This window comes from Vidua chalybeata, chromosome 7, assembly GCF_026979565.1.
Source record: "Vidua chalybeata isolate OUT-0048 chromosome 7, bVidCha1 merged haplotype, whole genome shotgun sequence".
In the NCBI taxonomy this organism is placed as follows: Eukaryota; Metazoa; Chordata; class Aves; order Passeriformes; family Viduidae; genus Vidua; species Vidua chalybeata.
Window position 1 is genome coordinate 32,759,750 of NC_071536.1, and position 18,486 is coordinate 32,778,235.

Consider the following 18,486-nt stretch of genomic DNA (forward strand, 5'->3'; position numbering starts at 1 on the left):
TCTTGTGAAGTTCCTTTGATGTTCTGGTATCACAAGGAAGCAAGCAGGGTCATACACTGAAATTTAAAATACAGCAGACAAACATTTTGTTGCAGTTTACTTTACATGAAATAAAGGAAAAGGGGGGTGAAAATCCAATCTGTACATTAGTTGCAGTATAACAGTTTTCACCAGGAGAGACACTAATTTGTCTTAAAATTCTAAGAAGCAGGAGAACTTCTAGGGGTCCTATCAGGACTGTTGATGATGATGAAGCAAGGACAGATGCCAGCTGATGTTCAAAATCTTTATATGCACATAGGAACAAGTAATTTTACTTTGGTCTTTAAGAAATCAAATCAGTAATGCCAATGGACAAAAGAGAGTTAACACAGAAAAATAATTTTCTTCCCCCTTTTTAAATTGGAAAGCGAACAGCAAAATGCTGGGGAGCCATCTCTGAGGCAAGACACAAAGCTGTAGTACTAGTGGTGGCACAGACTTTTTTTTTAAGAAAAAACAATCATACTAACATTTTATGAGGTGGAAATGTTACCGTTTACTACTAAGTTCCATGTGTGATTGTTTATGGGGTCTTTTGGATGATTTTCCATATGTGTATGCAAAAAGAGCCAAGCCCAGTGCTCCAACTGCAGAAATGGCAAGAAGCACATAGAGTGCTATTTCTGCTCCTTGGGATGTCAAATGCAATCCGAAAAAGCGCACGCTGTCAGCTGCTCCTGGAGAGGGGTCTGTTGGTGTCACTGAATGGGAAAACAGTGACAAAGTGTTAGTGCAGAGCCTGGGGCAACTGTTCATGCAGGTGTGGGCACTGTTGCTCCCTGCCTCCACCAGGCTTTAAACTGTGTTGTTCAGTACTCTGGCAGGAGCCATAATTCCGGGGATCAGGGATTGATACAATTCTAGCTCAGAGGAAAGGCACAGCCGAGGCTGATAGTGCAATTCCTGATAGTACCAGGTGAGTGTTCTCATTCCCAAAGCCCCACACTAACACTGGTTGCTTTTCATTGTACTACTCCAGTTGAAAAGACACAAATTACAAAAGAATTGGTATTCCAAAGCCTTACCCAAAACAAAGATTTGTATAAAGTATTCAAAATTTTTTTCTAAACAATCTTGTGGGAGTATTGCATGTGTGTGGTTTGGAAAACATCTTGGGCAGTTCTGTTGGAGTAAAGTTGAGTGGAATAACTTTTGCTACGTTCTTAAGCATGTGTTGAGGTGCTCTTGCACAAGGTTTGGTTGTTAGTCTGGTTTTGCATAGGGAAGTGACATTAACTGGAGTCTTTAAAAAAAATATTGCAGAAAATGGTGGTCTCTAAAAACCTTAGGATTATGGAAGTTTTTTGGGGTTAGGATTAGATGCAAACACACAAGCACCATTTCTACTGCGTCACTTACCTTCTGGCTCCTGTTCCAGACAGGGATGTGGGCCTGTTGCTGGGTCTGGAAAGCCATTGCAGTTTATGATCTGTGTGTAATATTTGGCTGAGGCCTTGGGGCACCGTGGCAAGGCAGGGTCTGAGAAATTCACATAGTAGAGCCCAAACTTTTCCTCGTAACCCATTGCCCACTCGAGGTTGTCCATCAGTGACCACACAGTGTAGCCCCGTAGGTCGACACCATCAAGCACAACGGCTGCAGGCAGGAGCAGAGAGAACAGGTCAGTGGTCACCCCTCGGCCAGCCAGGGCAGGCAGGTGCTCCAGAACATCCACACATGGCACACAGTAAGGTTACTGCCAACAAGCAGGTTCTCTCAGTGCCCAGGACTGGACACTGCTTTTTCTCTGCTCCAAAAATCAAAGCTTTTGTGCAAGAAACAAAGGTTTAGGAATAGAGAGGAACACCCACTAAAATGCAACCATTGCCTAAACAAGTGTTTGTGGGGCCTTTACAAGGCAGTAAATGCCTGAACACCTGGCTGCTCCCAGTACATCAGAAAAGCAAATGGAAAAAGCCCTTTCCTGAAGTTGTTTGACCACTGCTGTAACAGAAACCAGTTTGGGGGTTGGGTTTTTACTGTTGTTTTTAAAAAATATGCAGTTTTTAGACACAGCAGTAGTCAGACTAGAAGGAGTTTATCAGGTAGTAGTACTTCTCTCACCAGGTGCAGCAAACCAAGGAACCTGCAGGTTACCCCACTAAACCCAGGGTTTGTTCTTCCTTTAGATCATCTTTCCTGGCACATTTGTGACTATCCATGAGCAGTTTTTGGTAAACCCAAAGGCTCTTGGAAGTGGATTCAGTAAGCCCACGTAACTGTGTAACTTGCAAGTGTGATGGCAGTGGTCTTTCAGCTTTTTACAACTTGCTTTATACACATCAGTCTTGTGGCAAAGGCACTGCTGCTCTCCAGAGCTCTGGATGACCAGATGTCAATAATCACTCTTACCTTTCAGTGCTTCATTAATGTAGGTCCGATAGTAATATATTCTCCAAGTGTCATTGAATTCAAAGGCTCCCCTTTCTGAGACCCCATTTTCAGTCACATAAATGGGAGGGTTGTTGTACTCTTCCTTTATCCACCTGAGGAGCTTCCTGAACCCAAAGGGTGCCATCTTCAGCCAGGTGGAACCAGAGCTCGGCCAGGTGCGGTCGGTCACTGTGCCTACAGCCCTGTGGAGGAGGACACTGCTCAGGGCCAGTCCCACATGCCAGGCAGCTCCATGCCCAGGGCTGAGCTGCTGCTGGTGCTCACAAGCTTAAAAAACACTTCTCAATTTTGATTTACAATAACACTCTGTGTAAATCAGGTGTGGCTGATGATGTGCTGTTGGTTCCAAATCTTTGCATACTACAACGCCGTTTCTACTTTTCAAGGCTTGAGCACACAAATTACATGCAGGAATGTAATGAGCTCACTGTCCTAGAGGGTTAAACTATAAGGGGCTGGGATGTACCAGCAAAGCAAAGTTATTTCCAATTTCATCTATTCCCTATGAAAACATTTTGGAAAGGAGACAATTTTACCCCCATGTGTGGCCCCACCATTACCTGAATTCTCATTAGAAAAACTAGTAAGCTCCTATTGTTTACTTGTTTACTTTTTGAAGTTGAGGAATGAAATTAGTACCTAAATAAAAAATCTTGATTTAACCATGAAGTGATATAGCTATTTAGGCTTTGAACTTACATATATCCAATGCAGTGAGGGACCTAAACCTGTTTAACAGCAAATGGATCAGTATCCATAAACCAGGATAACACCTCACAGTTTAAACTGCAGGTTGGAGGCAGGAAATATGATAAACACTGTTTATCATCTCATGTCTGTAAGAAAAAGGCTGTTGCTGGACTTTTGTGAAAATAACAGCACCTCAGGTACTGCTTGTTTATATTATCCCTAGTATTGGTTTATAACAGCTTAAACCACCTATCTCACAGCTTTATTTGCTATAAATTTACACTTGTCAGTTAACCCAGGCTCCAGCTCTGCAGATTTTACTTGACCAATAATTTATATTCCTCTCTTACCTATCAGAGTCAAACGACATAACATCCTTAGGATAGTTTATGTTGTATGCTAAAACTGTGGTATAATGATTTAGACCAAAGTAGTCATATGTGCCTTTAATTCTTCGTTTTTCACTTTCAGTAAATTCTGGAAGTCTGCAAGAGAAAACAAAGAATACACTTCGCACACACTCCATGGGTAATGCTGGAATCCTTGGTACCAGCACCACAAGCAGAAGGGGAAAAACTCTTTACTGGGAACTGGGAATGGAAAATAAGAAATGTAACTGAGAGGGGACCAATGAGTTCAGTATGTAGTTTTAAGAAAAATTAAACAAATTTACCACAGGCATCAGGCAAAGTACTGTGGCTAATGCAGAATAGTTACTGTGTCACTGAGATGACAATTTATTACCCCAAAGATATATCAGTCAATTTAGTCTGCAAGAGAGGTAAAGACAGGGAATAGATACAGCCTCCCTGCCTAGATTGGAACGAAATGATCTTTAAGGTCCCTTCCAATACAAACCATTCTGTGATTCTCTGAAAATATACACTAGAATTTTTCTGTGAGGATACAATAAGCATTTTTACAGTAACATGGGGATAGAGTCATTGAAATGCATCATTTCTATAAGAAAAGCACATTTCAGCACAGCCAGTGAAACAAAAGCAGGTGTGTGCCTGGGCTCTTACCGGGACTTGCTCAGGCCCTGAGCCAGACTTCGTTCCTGAATCCTTCTTTTCATCACCTCATTATAATCCCCATTTTTGAAGATGGGGTGAGAAAACCAACCTAGAAAAAACTAAACCAAGAAATAAGGGAGGATAAATCATATATCAAAACTTGGGATTTAGCCATTCCTCTGTCATGTGCTGCTTTATAGGTGATACCTGAATTTATAACAGGCACACGGAGATATAAAGGGATGCCCATAAATTAATTATGAGCAGTAAATTTAATAAGCTTTTGTCACTGCAACCATATTTTGTCTCATTTCTGTTGCATTCTTGATAAGTCCACATAAGAGGGGGATACACTTCCTTGCAGTGATGCCTCTGCCTCACTATTTTATTTCAGTGAGATGCTGACCTGGGTTCTGGGCACGTCCAGCACCCAAAGAGGGAGCGTCACCTGGAGCAGCAGGGAGAGCTGTGACCAGGGGTCTCTGTACCTCCATGAATCGTTTGGCAGCTTCAACGTCCTCCTGGCTGTGTGGGTTGCGTGGTTCTGCCCAGTCAGAGTTGATGGTGATGGAGATGAGCCCTCCCTGCTTGGCCCGGAAGGTCTCGTTGTAGAGGTGCCAGACCTCCGCGTGTGCCTTGATGATGTTGTGTCCCACCACGTAGGGAGCGTGCCCTGGCCGAGCCGAGATGCCTGCAGGGACAGGGACAGCACGGGCAGTGGAGCAGCACTTCCCAGCCCTAGCATGGCTGCTTCCCAGGGTAACACAGCCCCAGGGCACCCAGAATGCCCCTGGTAAAGGAATGAATGTGCAACACCTGGTGCCCCAAGCCCAGCCCTGGGCTGGAATCAGTGCTAGGCAGAGGCAGCTGAAGGAGCAGCTGCCATGGGAGGGCTGTGCGAGGAGAACTCTGCATTACCCCCTCCTCCCTCTGGACTGGGACATGGACTGCCAGGCCTGGCAACAGGCTGCTGCTGCCAGTTTGGGAAGCAGAAAGCTGTGTGTTCATGTCAGCTCACATCCCCTCTTCTCTCAGTTTTACCCTGGGTCTTCCTTCAGCCCTAACTCTTCTCCACAGTCCCTGGAGCTGGTCTGGAAATAAGGTCTGCTCCAGGCAGCAAGTGTAATCCAGACTTTGAGGTGACAAGGCAGAGTAAAAGAAGGACCTGTTCAGCACACCACAGCAATCCAAACCCCATCTATCCACAGCAAACCGGTTTCCTTGTTCTACATTTGCAAGCCCCAAGGAACTGCTCTGCTGCAGCATAAATCAATTGTGCTGACAGTGCCATGAGGGCTCTGAGGTTATGCCCAGCAGTCTTACCTGGAGCATTTGTGCCAATGCCATAGCCAAGATAGGCAGTGATGTAGGGTTCATTGAAGGTTATCCAAAATTTCACTTTATCCCCCAGCCTCTGGAAAAGGACCTCAGCATATTCCTTGAACCTCTGAATTACAGTATCATTCTCCCACCCACCGACGTCCTGCAGCGGCTGTGGGAGGTCCCAGTGATAAAGAGTTACCTGTGGGGAAAGACAAGAGGACAAAGACTCAACCAGTCACTCTCACAGTAACTCAGATTCATTTATGACCACAAATAGACCGTGCTTTGATCTGCAGTTACCTGTTCCTAACGTAGTTTGATGTTGTAGTGATCACTCATGCACTCAATAAAATACATTTTTGCCAGTTTCTTTAGGGACTGCCTAATGGTAAAGATGAAACTTTTACCAAAAACCACCTTGTGACAACAAGAACTCAGTAGTGAAGAACTGCTGCACCTGCACTGACTCTCAGGTGAAATACAATCCACTAGAACACCTGTCTGGGCTAGTACAGGGGTATGAAGATAGCTCACAGTCACTCAACAGTGTTGAAAGAGCTGATTGATGCAGGGGTGAGGTCACTGTCCCTTGTATGTGACAAATAACACTGACCAGTGGAGCTTCCTGACTCCCAGGAAAAGAATAAAGCTGCATCCATCTCTAAGAAAGGCAAGAAGGAAGATCCTGGGAACTACATTAGTCAGTCTCACCTCAGTGTCTGAAAGATTCCTGCATAGGCCCCTGTGGAATCTATTTCCAAGGTAAAGGGACAAGAAAGCAATTGGAAACAGCCAACAATAAGCAATAAGTTTACTGTGGTCTTTCTGGGTAGTAATTTCAACACATCCCTACATTCCAAGTTCATTTGCTTATGCAATCAATACCCCATGATTCTTCACAAAATGAAATGAAAACAATTTCTGTGTGAAGGAGGGTATGGATGGAAACACACACATTGCTCTGAGCATCAGAGCAGGTTTGCTATGTTTTAGTAACCTGAAAGTTACTGGGTGTAGTTACCTGAGGTGTAATGTTGGCTGCCAGAAGGGCATCGATCAGCCTTTCATAGTAGTTCAGTCCCTTTTCATTGATGTACCTGGTGGTCCCATCTGGGAGAACACGGGGCCAGGAGATTGAAAAGCGATAGTGAGACACCTTGAGGCTTTTCAGCATTTCCACATCCTCCTCAAGCCTGTGGTAGCTGTCACAAGCTACATCTCCAGTCGCATCATTAGCGATTTTCAAGGGAGTGTGGGAATATTTGTCCCAAATGCTAAGTCCTTTCCCATCTGCTCTCCATCCTCCCTCAATCTGTAATTGAAAATGCGGGAAGAATTATTAGCAAACCCAAATTTAGGTCTTGTCCTAGCAAAGAATTCAGCCTGTTATTCTTTGTGGTGCCACGCAATGAATTAACTGTCCACAGATACTTCAGGAATCCTTCTGAGTTTCCTGACCTGGTATGCTGCACTTGCTGCACTCCACAGGAAGTTCTCTGGAAACTCTCCATATAAAAATTCACCTTCCTTGGGCAGTGGGATGCCGTTATTGTGGATGATTTCAGCATAGTACACAGCAGAGCGCTTTGGCGTCCTCGGCCTGTTGGGGTTGTCAAAATCAATCTGGTGCAGCCCAAATCTTGGATCATAACCATCCACCCATTCAAAGTTATCCATCAGAGACCAAGCGTTGTATCCTTTCAGATTAACACCATCTACCTTGTAAGCTGAAAGACCAGAAAAAAAAAAAAAAACGAGAGGAGCATCAGTGGTATAATCACACATTAAATTCACATGCAAACACATACAGGCTCCTAGTTTCATACAGGTGGCACTGGTCAACTAAGATCATTGAGAGAATCTTCATAGCTGGAGGAAACAAAGTACAGCCATGCAAAGGAGAACATAAAAACAAACACTATATTTATATTGTGTTCAGACTATTTAAAGACTGATATCAATCACTTTTAAAAAGTACTCTTCAGAGGAGTTAAGTAACCCAAAATCTAGAGAGGAGACACACAACACCAGATTGCAAAAGCAAATTCTGGTACCTTTTAAAGCTTCATCAATGTATGTTTTGTAGTAAAATATCCTGGCATTGTCATCAACATCTGATTTGGCCCTTTCCCCCACGCCATTCTCAATGATATATATTGGGGGGTTTCCATATTCCTCCTTGATCCAGTTCAGTAGCCTCCTCAGACCCCAGGCCACAGGCCGATGGTCAGTGAGAGCTGAGGAAGGCCAGGAGCTGTCAACTGTTAGTGAAACTTCCTGATCATACTCATAAGAGAAGGGTGTCAGAGGTGTTGTTGAGTACTTTACAATTTTGGTGGAGTATGTGTTGAAGCAGAAGACATCTGCTGTGCCCTGGATGTATTCACGTTCCTCCGCTGTGAAAACTGGCAGGCGCGACGACGGCAGGTTCTGGAGCTCACTCCTGTTCCCAACTTTCCACTTCATCACCTCGGGGTAGTCCCCGTTTTTGAAAATCGGGTGTGTGAACCAACCCACCAAAAACTGCAGGTAACTGTCAGCAGCTTCAATGTCCCTGGGGTCGCTCAGTGTCTTCGGCTCGGCCCAGCTAATGAAGGGGCACAGGGCAATGACCCCTCCCTGACTCGCTCTGTATTTGTCATCGTAGGTGTGGTAGACCCTGGCATGAGCTTTCAGTAAGATGTGGGCAACCCTGTAGGGAGCACTGCCAGGCTCCTTGACGTTGGGTGGGAACAACCCTTTGCCGTAGCCCATCCAGGCAATGATGTTGGGTTCATTGATCGTAATCCAGAACTTCACCCTGTCCCCAAAGGTCTGGAAACAGAAGTCTGCAAAGCTGTTAAACAGGTCGATCAGCTCATTGCTCTCCCAGCCACCGATGTCCTGGAGAGCTTGTGGCAGGTCCCAGTGGTAGAGAGTGACAATTGGAGTGATGTTGTTTGCAATCAGTCCATCAATGAGACGATTGTAGTATGCGACTCCATGGCTGTTGATTGAATTGTTCCTTCCAGTGGGGAAAATTCGAGGCCAGGACAGGGAAAAACGATAGTTCTTTACCCCTAAGGCTCTCAGCATGTAAATATCTTCCTCCACCCTGTTGTAGCTATCACAAGCTATATCTCCAGTACTGTTATTGTTTACATTCCCTGGGACATGGGTGAAGTTATCCCAAATGCTGGGTCCTTTGCCATCAGCATCCCAACCTCCCTCTATCTGGTAGGCAGAGGAAGACACACCCCATGTAAAATCCTCTGGGAATGTCCCATAAAAATACATGTCTCTTTCAAAGGCAGTCTGGGATGAAAACTTCTGCCAGACAACCTTTGCCTTGGAGGGAACTTCTGATGCTGGTAAACTTGGCAGCTTTGATGGTACAGGTCGGTCAAACACCACTGGTACAGATCTGCTCAAGGCTTGGGATGGAAAACCATTTTTTTCAATAACACTGGAATAGAAGTAAGCAGATGCCTTGGGAGTCCTTTGTCTGTTGCTATCTTCAAAGTTCACGTGATGCAGCCCAAATTTTAGGCTGTATCCCTCTGGGCCTTCAAAGCCATCCAGCAGGGATCGAGCAATGTAGGAGCGGACATCAACGGCGTCCAGTTTCACCGCTGCCACAGAAAAAACGAGACATAGTTAATTACCCACCTGAACACAACTCAGCACAACAGAAGCACCACAGCCAAGGATAGGTGTGACAAGCCAAACACTTACAAATGGTTTTAAAGGCTAAAAAAACTTCCCAAACAATTAGGAGTATCTGGTAGGAAAAGCAGTCAGCACGGTAATAGGAGCTGGTGAAATGCTTAGTGATAGAAATGTGTGAGAAAAGAAGCATTTGTCAAGAGGTGTCCTGAGTACAGGACACTGGTATCCCTTCCCCGTGTTCTTGCTTTCAAGCAGATTTCATCAATTTAAGTGTATGGTTCACTTTTAGATTTAACACTGTAATTAAACTGAAACATTGCAGGTATTTAGTGCCTGCCTATATTCCCTAAGCACAGGAGAGCTTCTTTTAGCTGAACTGTCTACCCAATACCAGCACAGGCAAGTCCAGCATCTCTCCTCACATTGCTTACAAAAAAGCACTAAATCTCTCTTATTCAAAAAAAGTTCACTCCCTTCCTCTTTACTTCTGCTGAGACATAACAGCAATGCTAAATTTTGTTTTCTGTAGCTCTTTCAACACTTCTAGCAGTATGTTGAGATCTAGGTCAAGCACATCAAATGCTGTACACACTGATCACCAATATATTTAATACAGCATATTTAATGTTTTCCTGAGAGTATTGTTTAGTCTATCTAGAGAGCATCAGTCAAATCTCTATTTGAAATCTCAGCTCTCTATGTTTGTCCAGAACTTGCCACTAATGCTATTTTTGTGTCAAAAGATACACAGCTTGCAAAGATACAAGCATAACTTGAACATTCTACAAGCATAACCTAAACATTCTCAAAATTATTGAGGTAGAAATTTTAGGAAGATATTTCCAGTGGTTACTGCCAATTATATCTGATTAATTGGTAAAGGCAGTTCAGCCCCAATTTATGAGAGGTCTACAGGCAAGAGCCTGCAGGCCAGTCATCTCCAGGAGAACTGGAGTGTATGAACAGTGTTCTCACAGAGGGACTGACCTTAGGGTCAGTCATTAATTCATATATAAAAAAAGGCCTTCCAATACCTAAAGAGAATGAAGAGCCCCAAATCTGGACACCAGACAGGCTTTATAAAGTCACACTCATTACCTACACAACAGGAGACTGACCTCACATCACTGTGCAAGTGGTAATGTTTTAAAGTTAACCACCATGGAAGGGCTAGAGTAACCACTTGCCATGATTAAAAAAAAACCAATTTGATTTCTCCATACCTTTCAGGGCCTCATCAATGTACCGGCGGAAATAATCCACTCGCAGAGTGTCATTGAGAAGATCCCCGGTGTCTCCTGTCGGCACACCATTCCCTGCTATGTATATTGGGATCTTTGACCCTGTGTATTCCTGGGATACAAACTTCAGCAGCCTTCTCAGTCCCCATGGGACCACATGGATCCAAGAAGAGGCAGCTTGTGGCCAGGAAGGATCTACATGCAAAGAGAAGTTCCCAATGCTCTCGTAGCCTGGTGTGCACATCCCGTTAGTCCTGGCACTGACCAGGCGGGAAGTGTAATGGGAAAGGCCAAAGAAATCTGCAGTCCCTTTCACCAAGGACTTCTCCTCCTCTGTAAACACAGGCAGCTGTGCAACTGTCATGGAGCACTGATGGTTCACTTCCTGGATCTGAGCCTTCAGGATATCTGGGTAATCACCATTAACAAATATAGGGTGAGCAAACCAGCCAAGCATGAACTGCAGGTACCTCCCAGCTGCCCTCACGTCCTCGGAGCTGCCTGGAGTCTTGGGTTCAGCCCAGTCCGAGTTCAGCACCAGCCCCACCTTTCCCCGTTGCTGAGAACGGTATTTGTCATTATACAAGTGCCAGACCTTGGCATGAGCCTTGAGAATTGTGTGAGCAACCTGGGAGCAGAAAGCAGAGGAAAACGGGTCACGCTGCACTGCAGAAAAACTCTTAACATTGGGTTTATTGCTACGTGAAAATGTCCTCTCCATCCAAAAGAAAATACCTTGACAAAACAAATAATGATAGACAAGGAGTGTAGTAGGTTTTAGAATGAGCAAAAGAATCTGACTATTCATCCACATCAGCTTTCAGAATAGAAAAATAAAATAACAACACCTGGCCTCTCTTAACTAACCCAGTTTTAACAAGTGTTATAAATCCAGCAGTCAAATAGTTGTCTCAGAGGCCACATTAGGTTTGAACATAGTTAAAGCACAGAATCATCATGGAAAACATCCCAACAAGAGTAGCTGCAGGATCCTAGTTATTCCTGTACCCCTACCTTGTAAGATGCTGCTCCTGGGTCAGTGATTCCTGGAGGATGCTCTCCGGTGCCATAGCCAGCGTAGCTGATAACCCAGGGCTCATGGAACGTAACCCAGAGCTTGACCCGATCCCCAAATGTGGAAAAGCAGAAGTCTGCATAGCCCACAAAAGCATCTATGATACTTTCATTCTGCCAGCCACCAACAGCCTGCAGAGCTTGGGGCAGGTCCCAGTGGAACAGAGTCACCATGGGCTCAATGTTAGAGTCTAACAAGTGGTCAATTAAGAGGTTGTAATAATCAACACCCTTGGAATTGATGGTCTTGTTGGTGCCAGCAGGGAAAATTCTAGACCAGGATACAGAAAATTTGTACAGCTGGGGGTGAAGACCCCTAAGCAGGTAAATGTCATAGCTGGTTTTATAGTAGCTGTCACAGGCCACGTCTGCTGTTTGGTTCATGTGGACATGGCCCTCATGCCCAAACTGGTCCCAGATGCTCTCTCCTTTCCCATCCTCTGCCCAAGCTCCTTCGATGTTAAAGGCACCTGTGGAAGTGCCCCAGAGGAACCCACTTGGGAAAACATCTTGCAGGAAAGAATCCCTCTCTGATTCAGACTGTTCAGCAAACATTTCCCAGACTGTTTGATAGGAGGACCGAGGGGCAAGAACAGCATCTGGGTTTTCCTGTAGAGTATTTGTTTCACTGGAAATATAATAAATAGAAGTTAAAATCTCCAAGGTGGATGACAGTGCCATAAAACTTGCAAACATGGAGTACAAAGGAAGTTTGCTTCCCATTCAGGTCACATAAGCCACATATAGTTCCTCTGACATCTGATCAATCTAACCCTGCTCTCTCCCAGCTGGGACATGAAGGGGGAGGGCAGTGAGTAACTGCAGAACAGCTCTTTGCAGAGTCTCATAATCCATTAGTTAGGTCAGAGGTGCAAACAAAATCCTTGCAGTGAGCAGCAATTTCCCATGCTATAACTGCTTCATGACTTTCCTGCCATTGTAATCCTCAGCATCTCCCTGCACCGAGACATCTCCCACGATTCCATAAGCTCAACTGGCTTCTCCCCTAGGAAAGCCTCTATTGGATTTGTTTATTTATAACCATTTTGCTCTTGAAAAAAAGCAGAAGGCTTGAAAAATGTACTTGTTACTATTGGCTTGAAGGTGCAATTTGGGTAACCAAGGATGAGAGAGTGGAAGAGGATTACATTATAGGATAAGTAGCAGGATGGAGGATTGCAAGTAATTGGAAGAGACTGGGCTCAGCAGAAAAACAGCCCTTTGCAGCCCTTTCAGCAACTAACAGCAGACTTTACCACTAAAATGTCTTGTCTCTCTCTGCACATAGGTTTCTATGTGCAGAGAAGCTGTTTTATTACTGTATCTTATTACAGTATTGTATGGTGTTACAATATTTTTTATATTTATATTTATTATATTTTATGATATAAATATAATAAATATATATTTATTATGTTTTATATTATTTATAGTACCTTAAAACATGAGTTAAATAGTCCAAGAACTCATTAACGTCACACCCAATCATATGTGCTTCTTCTTTATTAATAGCTGCAAACAAACAAATGGTAAGTGATGGATATAGTCTTAGATGCAATGGACTGCATGACACTACACAACAATTGTATCTTGAAAGAAATTTTTCCTAATATTCAACCTAAACCTCCCCTTCTGCAATTAGAGGCCAATGAAAAGGATGAAAATATCTGGGAAAGATTTCCTGCTTCCCCTTCCTCAACACTCACCATCCATCCTTAATTTTCCAAGAATACTATAAAAAACTGTACAGTTATTTAATCTAATAGCAGATGATTGCCTAGATTGGATGATTTTGAATTTCCTCTACAAGTTATCATACAGATCTTAACTAAAAAACTCTTCCTCTTCAATCATCACTCACCTGTGACAATGGCAACTACTGGTATGAAAGGATGCTCTTCCATGGAGGCACAGTCAAGGACCTTTAAACTAAAAACCAAGATGTCTTTGTCCTTCCAGACACTCTGCAAAACAGAAATCAGGGAGTAGTATGTAAAGAAGCATCAGCCATCTAGTAAAACCATGTTCTTGGCATTTTTTGCATTTTACATGGGCAGCTCCTTATCCTGCTACCCAGATGTTGGATGTCTCTTTGCTTATGAATTTTAAGAATGCTGTTCACTACCAGAGATTTAATATAGGTTGTAACAGGTACCAGCCTACAGCATCGCTGATGTTGGTGCTGCCAGGAGGTCTAATCCTTTAATAAACTCACCCTCAGTAACATTCCTAGCACCACCCCTGCTGATAAGGAATGTGAAGTTTGGTAGCAACTGTAGAATTCATGCTAGAGTTTAATATCTTTCAGTGCTTAGGTATTGGCCTAACAGCTTATCGAACACTTAGCATGTGAGAGAGAAGGTTTTTCAGTCCCAGAAAAAAGAATTCTGCCATTCCAGTTGTTAATGCATCAATAATAAGCATTGACCAAAATGATCCTTTCCAGCATTTTCCAACAACAGTTTTTAAGTCAGAATAACAACAGAGAAGGAGCACTTTGCAGCTGCTTCATAGTTTAGCTGCTGCCTCAGCTTTCACAGAAAATCAGAACTCTTTAGACATGCATCCCAGCACATAAAATTCTGCTCCTCTTTATGGTCTGTTGTTTGCTGCTGTCATTTTAACCCTGTGCATAACTTTACCTGGAACTCATTCATTTTCTTGTAGAAATCTGTTTCATGTCCACAACGGTACTGAACATTAAGAGACACAAAGTCTACTGAATTCTGGGAAGAAGAAAAGGAAAATAAATAATCATGCTGGAGAAAAATGTTTTTTTTTTTAAGGTATTACATTAAAAATACATAAAACTGTGTAAGGTTTGATAAAGACATATTGCTGGAGCAAGAAGCCATATGGGAGCACTGGACAATATAGAGAACACAAACTGGATACTCTATGGGGAAATGTGTTTTGTATGTCTCCTTCTAAAAAAAGGACAACTTAACTAAATTAAATTCTATTTTATGAATTTAATATTAATGATTTACAGGTAATTGATTAATACCTGTTTATGATTTATCAGAGAAACCTTTATAACTATGTGGTTCAGGTATATAACCTTATATAACTCTTGGTTGAAAGCCCATCTCAGAAATCTTTAATCATTCCATAGCACAAGTGTTATCCCACTAGAAGTCATTAATCTCAAGGGAACAGATTGCATTCTCTTGTTAAAAGCTAGAAGAAAACTGATGAGCTTTCAGTTTGTTTATCAGTCCAAGGTTCTCTTCTAGTTCAGTCAGCTCATCTGAAACATCTTCTTTGCTTTCCCTACAAACCACACCTTGCTTAAACCCTTGCAATGTCAAACCTACAACATTGCTTGACTTGGTTCTAAGTTTTGAAGGATTATGAATACAGCAAAAAAACCCTGCACTGTCATGTGTGCACTACAACCTACACCAGGACAGCTATGGACAGGGAACTGGATCTTTAAGAAAGAATGTCATTGCCTTCGTAGAGATTACATTCTCCTTATGTTGTGCCATCCCTGTGCAACTACATCACTTGTAACAAAGCTCAGCTTGGGTTTTAACTTAATCAACAGATATTTTAAATATCAGCTAATTAGGATAGTGTATCAATATTTTGGTGGTGCATTAAGTACACCTGCAGAGAAAATGGTAACAGGTGCACTTTTTGGAGACACCTTGTCATTTAGCAACTATATTGCTAACATTGCCAATTATGAGAGCAAACCTGTCTCCAAGTAGCTTAATCAGTGCCTACCAGCCAAGAAAGGATGCCGAAACAATTTTTAAATTAGCAGTTTCACATAATCAGACTAATCATTTGATTATTTCAATTATTTAATTGAAGCCTATGAAGCCTATGGTCAACCTGCTAAAATCTTATTTAACTTACAACAAGTCATTTGATCCCATACATAAAACCAAAGCTAAATCAAGGCAAATTTATATAATTTTGGAAATATTTCCTTAAGGTGTTACCTGAAGAGAAACTGCAAGCAATTCTGATGAAGCACTGTCAATGGACAGCTTTCCACCTTGAAAAAGAAAGAGGCAGTCTGTTGATAACATATTAAGGACAAATAAAAATTTCCATTTACTGCAGTTGTTTAAGACCAGTTTTAAATGGTTGAAGCTGTGGAACACCAGGCACTGCTCCAGGTAATTGATTTCAGGATACCCTTTGTGATTTCAATGGAGAACTGAAGAAGGTAGAAATTCAAAGGCACCATACAAGGAGCCTTTGTAAATAAAAAGCCCTTCCACTCCCTGCATAAGTAATAACTTTATTAATTTTCATGCCTTTGTGATGGTTCTACAATTATTTTTTTAATCCATTCTATGCTGAATGTTTTTGACATGTTGGTGGTGGCAGGAACTTGGAGGGACAGGAGGTGCAGGAGGGAATTTGAGCAACTTCTAAGGGCTATCACCAGATAGTGTGAACTGTACAACGAAGTATTCCTGACAAATGCAAGAATTAAAAATAAATTAACTAATTAAAAATTTGGGAAAAGAAATAGTGACTCAGCCAGCTGTACTGGTTGTCTGTCTGGGACAGAAAAATTCCAAGGCCAAAGAAGGCAGACCCAAGGTGACATCTGTTTGGCAAATCCCAGCTACCCAGCATGAAAGAGGTGAAATTCTATTGCTCTGTGTAACACAGGCAGATTTGGGATTCAATTACTGTAAACCTCAGAGTCTGCAATAAGGAAAGTCAAACAAAGGGCACTGCAGACTTCCTCAGAGTCATCGCATAGGAGACTTCCTGTGCCTTGACTCTTCATGGTTTCAGGTACATTTCAGAAAGGTTTTAGTCTTTCCTCTGTGGGTCAGGAAGAGGCACACAAAAATATCTACATAGAGACTGCATGTAGCAGTTGCCATTTAATGCAATCACAAAATATTTGTGAGTCAAATTGAAAAATCCTGCTCTCCTTACCTGCTGCTGAGATTTCCTCATGGAGCGCGGTGTAAAATCCTCCATGGGCAGCAGCCACGGCCTGGACTCGTTCCTGGGGCTCAGCGTAGGGCAGGCTTTGAAGGACCTCTGGCAGGTCACTGAAGGAGAGCCACACATCCACCAGGTCCCCAAAGGCACGGAAGCTGAAATCTGCATACTCCACAAAGAGCTTGGAAAAAGCCCTGCCTCTCCTCCCGGCCACGGCGCCGGGGACACGGCCCCGGTGCAGAACCAGCACGGCTCTGAGCTCTGCGGCAGCCAGGGCCTCCAGCAGCTGCCGGTAGCACGACACCTGGGCTCCGTCTGCCTCCGTGGCCTCACCCTCGGGAAGAAGGCGTGCCCATGGCAGGAAGAGTTTGTAGTGCGTTACCCCCAGCTCACGGAGCCGCGAGAAGTACCGCGGCAGCTCGGAAGCCAAGAGCTCTGGCTGGCACAGGTAACCCCGGGCTTCGGCCACGGCAGGGCCCTGCTGGTCCTTGGTCAGGATCTGGTCCTGCAGGCCCAATCTCTCTGCCAGCTCACTGGGTAGAGGCCCAGCAATGGCAGGAAAATTCCAAGCAAATCCCCCATCTATGGCAAGGCTGAGAGAAACCAACAGAAAGAAGACTGTCTTACAGACCAGGATCATTTCGGAACCGTGCTTCAGAAACTATTCCACACTACTCATACACCAGAAGAAGTAATATTTAACTGAAATTATCTGTTCCATAGATAAATGTTCTCTGAATTAGCTGACACTGGACTGGACTTTCACAGTAGATAAAAAGACATAGATAAACAGAAAAAAACACTTTCAATCTCTTTCCATAGATAAATGTTCTCTGAATTAGCTGACACTGGACTGGACTTTCACAGTAGATAAAAATACATAGATAAACAGAAAAAAACACTTTCAATCTCTTTCCATAGATAAATGTTCTCTGAATTAGCTGACACTGGACTGGACTTTCACAGTAGATAAAAAGACATTGATAAACACAAAAACCATTTCCACTCAGTTGGAGAAAGGTCATGGAAATGTGAAAACATTTTTCTGAGACGCTTATGTTTCCCTTTATGTTTAAATATCAGTTGACATTTGCTAATATTGCCTCCCATTTAGAGGAAGATGAAATAAGTAGATAAACCTTCCCTCTCTTTTTGGCCTTTTCAGCTTTAGAAGAATCCCAGCACAGCTGTGGATGCAAAATCCAACAAAAGCAGTGTTATCTGCTGGCTGGGGCTAGGCTCACCATGGCTTCAGGGCGTGCAGGGCAGCAGGAGGCATGCTCCTGCTCTGATCCTGGATGGATAAAGGAAATCTGAGGTGTGGCACCTCACCCAGCTGGAAAAGTGACTCTGATATGAATTCAGACAGCAGCAAGAGTGTGCTTCCTCCTGCCAAAAACATCCAGGAATTTTAGTCTCTTTTTTTTGCTTTTGCTTTCCAAAGCTCTCCCTCCTTCAGCCCTGAAAACACTGCTCTCCCAGCAGGGTGGACACATTCAGGTTTCCCACCTGAACTGCTGAAGGGCACATCTAACTCAGCTCTTCTGCATTCCAGCAAAACGGAAGGGCTGAGAACATTTTTAAACCAACTAAACACAAAATTCTACGTATCTATGAAATGTTGGTTCTATTTGAGAGTTCATTTCCTTTAATAACCAAAATTTTGTCTAAAGCTAATCTACAATCATGTGGGCAAGTTATTGCTGTCAAGCAATATTATCTTTAAGTTACAGCTGAAGACATCCCTCATCATTTGCTGTTACTCAAACCTCATTCTTGTGTACTTTGACTCTATTTGACTCTCATGTGATTTTTTTTTAGGAAGTCCCAAAGAGCTCACTATAACATTGTGCTGAATGTTCTGAACAAGTTCCCCCTACTCTGATGTGTGAATAATAAGTTTAAAAATCAATTTTGCAGCACCACCTGGTGCTTACTTTTCAGTAGAGCTGCATTAAATCAGAGAAAACCCCTCTCAGCCTACAGAACTGGGGAAAGAAGCAGAAAAAAATACTTTCTCCTACATTAAGAGTATTTCTTTTCAAACTAAGATTGAGAGGACGGGAGGGGGAAACATAATGAAGGCCAAACATCTTCCTATCGTTATTTTGAAAGTAAAGGAACAATACAGAATA

The 18,486-nt window shown here is 43.1% G+C and overlaps 1 protein-coding gene across 1 annotated transcript; it reads right to left on the reverse strand.

The window, feature by feature from the left end:
- Positions 1-32: 32 nt before the first annotated feature.
- On the reverse strand, positions 33-17,013 carry LCT (lactase). The gene is made up of 17 exons (XM_053947067.1): positions 16,343-17,013; positions 15,382-15,437; positions 14,071-14,154; positions 13,290-13,392; positions 12,865-12,940; positions 11,369-12,056; positions 10,337-10,982; positions 7,520-9,076; positions 6,924-7,192; positions 6,487-6,777; positions 5,466-5,664; positions 4,631-4,833; positions 4,152-4,261; positions 3,477-3,611; positions 2,395-2,618; positions 1,402-1,638; positions 33-743 (listed from the first exon to the last, which is right to left on the reverse strand). Exons 1-17 carry the CDS (start codon positions 16,989-16,991, stop codon positions 532-534), a joined length of 5,739 nt encoding a protein of 1,912 aa, XP_053803042.1. The 5' UTR covers positions 16,992-17,013; the 3' UTR covers positions 33-531.
- Positions 17,014-18,486: the final 1,473 nt, after the last annotated feature.

Bases quoted from the DNA above. Each gene is read 5' to 3' on its own strand.
- LCT (XM_053947067.1), bottom strand. From the start codon at position 16,991: ATGATCCTGGTCTGTAAGACAGTCTTCTTTCTGTTGGTTTCTCTCAGC. The intron at 13,393-14,070 runs GTAAAGTTATGC...TCTGTTTTGCAG, and splicing joins AGAAAATGAATGAGTTCCAG to AGTGTCTGGAAGGACAAAGA. The intron at 1,639-2,394 runs GTAAGAGTGATT...TCCTGCCTGCAG, and splicing joins CATTAATGAAGCACTGAAAG to CCGTTGTGCTTGATGGTGTC.